The following is a 4,212-nucleotide window of genomic DNA, read 5'->3' on the forward strand; positions in this document are numbered from 1 at the left end:
CATCGAAGTAACCCGGATCACGACCCCGCTCACCGACGTCGAAGCAGCCATCACCGATCTCAGCCAGGATCTGGACGCCAACCTCGGCTGCATGGTTCTCTCTGACTACGAGCAACCGGGGCGCTACCACAAGTGGATGAAGGGCTTTCGTAACCCACCCCTCATGCTCACGAGCCGTGAATACGCCTTCCAGCTCACCGCTCTCAACGATCGTGGCCAAATCCTCCTCCCCGCCATTCGCCGAGAACTCGAGCAGACGCAATACATCGACAACCTCACTGTGGAAAGCGACTTTTTACAGGGCCGCGTCGCCCGTCCCGATCGCCGCTTTCTCGAGGAAGAGCGCAGTCGCCAGCCCAGCATCTTTACGGTCGTGCGCGCCATTGCCAACGTATGTGACCCAGCCACTCACAAACCCCTAGCCCCCATCCCCCAACCCTTGGTTTTTGTGCTCTCCCATCCCGCTCTTGTCCGCACACCCCGTATCATTAAGCGCTCGGCTTTTTCATTCTCACTGGCCGGACTGCACACCACTCCACACACTCCTTTAGGCCTTTCACAGCCCAGCCGATGCCGTGCTCGGCTTGTATGGCGCCTTTGGATACGATCTCACATTCCAGTTTGAGCCGACCAAATTGCGCATGACCCGTCCTGCACACCAGCGCGACATTGTGCTCTACATCCCCGACGAAGTTGTTGTTTGGGATCCCCGTGAAGACCTGGCCTTTGTCTACTCTTACGACTTTGCTGTAAGCTCACATATTTTTTATGCATGATTTCATGTTTGGTTGATAATGTTTTATTTTTTTTTTTAATCATGATGAGTGCAACTCTGTGACTGACATCGATGCATACTTTTGCAACTCGGCAGTGGGATGGCAAGTCCACCCAGGGACTGCCGCGAACCGGGCCCAAGACGGTTGTGCAGTACGCAGACGAGCTGGAACGCTCTCAGGATCACGAACCCGGCCAATACGCGACCAAGGTCAGAAGCACCGCCATGTCATCTGCACACAGGTTGATGTCGTACCAAGGTGCCCGCGCGCTCACTGGCACTTTTGTTTTTGTTTTGTTTTGTTTTTTTAACCACCCCTTTGTGTAGGTGGCCAAGGCCAAAGAAAAGTTTAAGCGTGGAGACTTGTTTGAATGCGTTCTCAGCCAGTCGTTTTACTCGCTATTGCCGTGCCCTCCGTCGGAGCTGTTTCGTCGCTTGCGCAAGGGCAACCCGGCACCGTTTACCTTCATCATGAACTTGGGCTCCAACGAGTATCTGGTGGGCGGCTCGCCCGAGATGTACGTGCGGGTGCAAGGTGATGAGGTGGAGACGTGCCCCATCTCCGGCACGATCCGCCGAGGGCGTGACCCCGTGGAGGATGCCAAGCAGATCTTGACCCTTTTGGCCGACCCCAAGGAAGAGTCGGAGCTGACCATGTGCACGGATGTGGACCGGAACGACAAGTCGCGCATTTGCGAGGCAGGCAGCGTCAAGGTGGTGGGCCGCCGCCAAATTGAAATGTACTCACGCTTGATCCACACTGTGGATCACGTCAAGGGCAAGCTGCGTGAAGGATTTGATGCCCTGGATGCATTTTTATGCCATACCTGGGCCGTGACCGTCACGGGGGCCCCCAAACCTTGGGCCATTCAGTTTGTCGAGGACATGGAGGAGTCGCCGCGCGGTTGGTACGCAGGTGCGGTGGGAGCTCTGCACTTTGATGGCTCTTTGAACACGGGCCTCACCTTGCGCACGATCCAAATTCACAACGGCGTGGCTTCAGTACGCGCGGGGGCCACTCTCTTGTACGATTCGGAACCGGACAAGGAGGAGCAGGAGACGCGCCTCAAAGCCTCGGCGTTCTTGGATGTCTTGCGTGTGGCGCCCGAGGACATGTCAGAGGCCCTTTCAGCGTATCAAGGCGAGCAGCGACGCGCTGGTGCTGGCCTTCGCGTTGTTGTGATTGATCACCAGGACTCTTTTGTGCACACGCTGGCCAATTACCTGCGACAAACGGGGGCCGAGGTGATGACGCTGCGCACGGGCTTTCAACCAGCCGAGCTGCAAGCACTTCACCCGGACATGGCTCTGCTCTCACCAGGTCCCGGTTGCCCAGCCGACTTCAACGTGTCGGGTGAAATTGCCTTGCTGATGCGACTGTGCATCCCCACCTTTGGCGTGTGCCTGGGCTTGCAAGGCATGGTGGAGCACTTTGGCGGCCGGCTTGACGTGTTGCAATATCCCCTGCACGGCAAGCCTACAGCCATTGATGTGGTGGAACCGCGCTCGTACATTTTCAAGGACCTCCCACGCCGCTTCACGGTCGCCCGCTATCACTCCCTTTATGCACGTGTGGAAGATGTTCCCACGAAGAACTTCAAGGTCAGCATTTCCTTGTGGGACGTGTTGGCTGCGAATTTTTGTGTTGTTCTTGTACATTTTGTGTGTTTATGTTTTGTTTTTCTTTCCTCGTGTTTTTCTCCCCTTCACTCACGCGTGGTACGTTTCTTGGCCTTGACCCTCAGGTGACGGCGGTGAGCGAGGACGGGGTCGTGATGGCGATTGAGCATCGCACGCTGCCCCTGGCCGCCGTTCAGTTTCATCCGGAATCCATCTTGACTGACCATGTGCACGGCCTCTCGATGCTGCAAAATGTGCTGCACGAGTTTACGAGCCGTGGCAAAGCAGGCTTCCAGCGACGCAAGACTGTTATCTAGATGACTCTGTTCGATAAGACGTGTACCCACGTAATGGGGCATGTACGTCCGGCGGGGCAAATAGCAGAGGTGATTGAATTAACATCTGATAGCCATTTCTGTTGGTCCCTTTTCCATTATAATGGCATCCAGCTACGTTTCACGCCACACTGGCATTGCAAAGGCCCACATCTCATCACAATCTCGGGCTGCCATCTTTGTCCTGCCAAGATTTGACACGAATTGCGAGGAGGATAGATATTTTGAAGTCGTAGTAATTCAGGGGTATTTCGTGTTTCTTAGCATGTATGTTGTAAAATCCAGATGGTCAGACGATGCTTGTCTCAAGTTTCTTGAGCATAGCCGCTGTTAAGGCTTGAACAGGCCAACATGCTTCGCTTCTTGATACTTGACTATACGCACTTCCGGCTGTCCGATTAGCTCTTCCACATCAAAAATTTAAAAAAAAAAAAAAAAAATAAAAAATAAAAAATAAAAAATAAAAAATAAAAAATAAAAAATAAAAAATAAAAAATAAAAAATAAAAAATAAAAAATAAAAGATAAAAATAAAAGCATGAAAATGCAACCCCCCATGTTCACTTTCAACGCCAGTTCTGCACGATCAATGAATGGTTGGGTCTCAATTGGCACGGGCGTGCAGCCCAAAGTACTCTCTCCATTGTATTCTCCGGTTCGAGGAACGACATCTATCACCATTTGGGCACACATGCCGCCAGCTCGGTCACACCACAGATGACGGCGGGTATCACAAAGCTCACAAGCCCACACATACTCCAAGACGAGTGCACATCCAAACTCATGCACATCAACACACACTCACGGTCTTGACAAACACTGATACTATGATCCGCACATAAAAAGGCTCATAGACGACGGGAAATTGAAACTTTTATCAAATTGCACACACCAACATTTCTCCGAAAGGAGTGGGGTCGCTTATCAAGTCGAATGGTGGCGAACCTGTTTGAGGCGTTCGGCCATGAGAAAGGCCATTTCAAGGCTCTGGTGACAGTTGAGGCGTGGGTCACAAAAGGATTCATAGTTGGCGGCCAGATCCGCATCGCGCAGGCCGGTGGAACCACCGGTGCATTCGGTGACGTCGTCACCGGTCAGCTCAAAGTGGATGCCACCAAGCCAAGATTGCTCGTCACGATGGACGTCAAAGGTGGTGAGAAGCTCTTTTAGGATGTGATCGAAGGAGCGCGTCTTGATGCCACCGTCGGCCTTGCGCGTATTGCCGTGCATGGGGTCGCATTCCCAGGCGACGGTAATGTTGGCAGCCTTGATGGCGCGAATGACGGGGGGCAAGAGTTCTTGGACCTTGTCGTGGCCAAAACGCGTGATGAGGGTGATGCGACCGGGTTCATCGGTCGGGTTGATCTTGCGGACGAGGTCGATGAGCTCGGAGATGACGGTGGTGGGTCCCACCTATTTGCGTTGACAGGGAGGGCACCATTTATGATTTGGTATGGCATGTTGCAGAGACGGAGACAATGGT

General features: G+C 53.1%; 2 protein-coding genes across 2 annotated transcripts in view; one reads left to right on the forward strand and one right to left on the reverse strand.

Moving 5' to 3' along the window:
- MONBRDRAFT_39378 (uncharacterized protein) overlaps positions 1 to 2,806 on the forward strand; it is a gene marked incomplete at its 5' end in the record, with an annotated part of 9,672 nt that extends 6,866 nt beyond the window's left edge. Inside the window, 5 exons of the mRNA XM_001750989.1 lie at positions 48 to 391; positions 552 to 749; positions 872 to 985; positions 1,103 to 2,377; positions 2,521 to 2,806. Of these exons, the coding sequence (XP_001751041.1) occupies positions 48 to 391; positions 552 to 749; positions 872 to 985; positions 1,103 to 2,377; positions 2,521 to 2,712 (2,123 nt within the window). The 3' untranslated portion in view covers positions 2,713 to 2,806. The remainder of the gene's footprint in view (positions 1 to 47; positions 392 to 551; positions 750 to 871; positions 986 to 1,102; positions 2,378 to 2,520) is intronic.
- Positions 2,807 to 3,653: 847 nt separating this feature from the next.
- Positions 3,654 to 4,212, reverse strand: part of MONBRDRAFT_30543 (uncharacterized protein) — a gene marked incomplete at both ends in the record, with an annotated part of 1,893 nt that continues 1,334 nt past the window's right edge. Inside the window, one exon of the mRNA XM_001750992.1 lies at positions 3,654 to 4,142. Within this exon, the coding sequence (XP_001751044.1) occupies positions 3,654 to 4,142 (489 nt within the window). The remainder of the gene's footprint in view (positions 4,143 to 4,212) is intronic.

The sequence above is a fragment of the Monosiga brevicollis genome, genomic scaffold (assembly GCF_000002865.3).
Source record: "Monosiga brevicollis MX1 MONBRscaffold_63 genomic scaffold, whole genome shotgun sequence".
NCBI classification, from domain to species: domain Eukaryota; class Choanoflagellata; order Craspedida; family Salpingoecidae; genus Monosiga; species Monosiga brevicollis.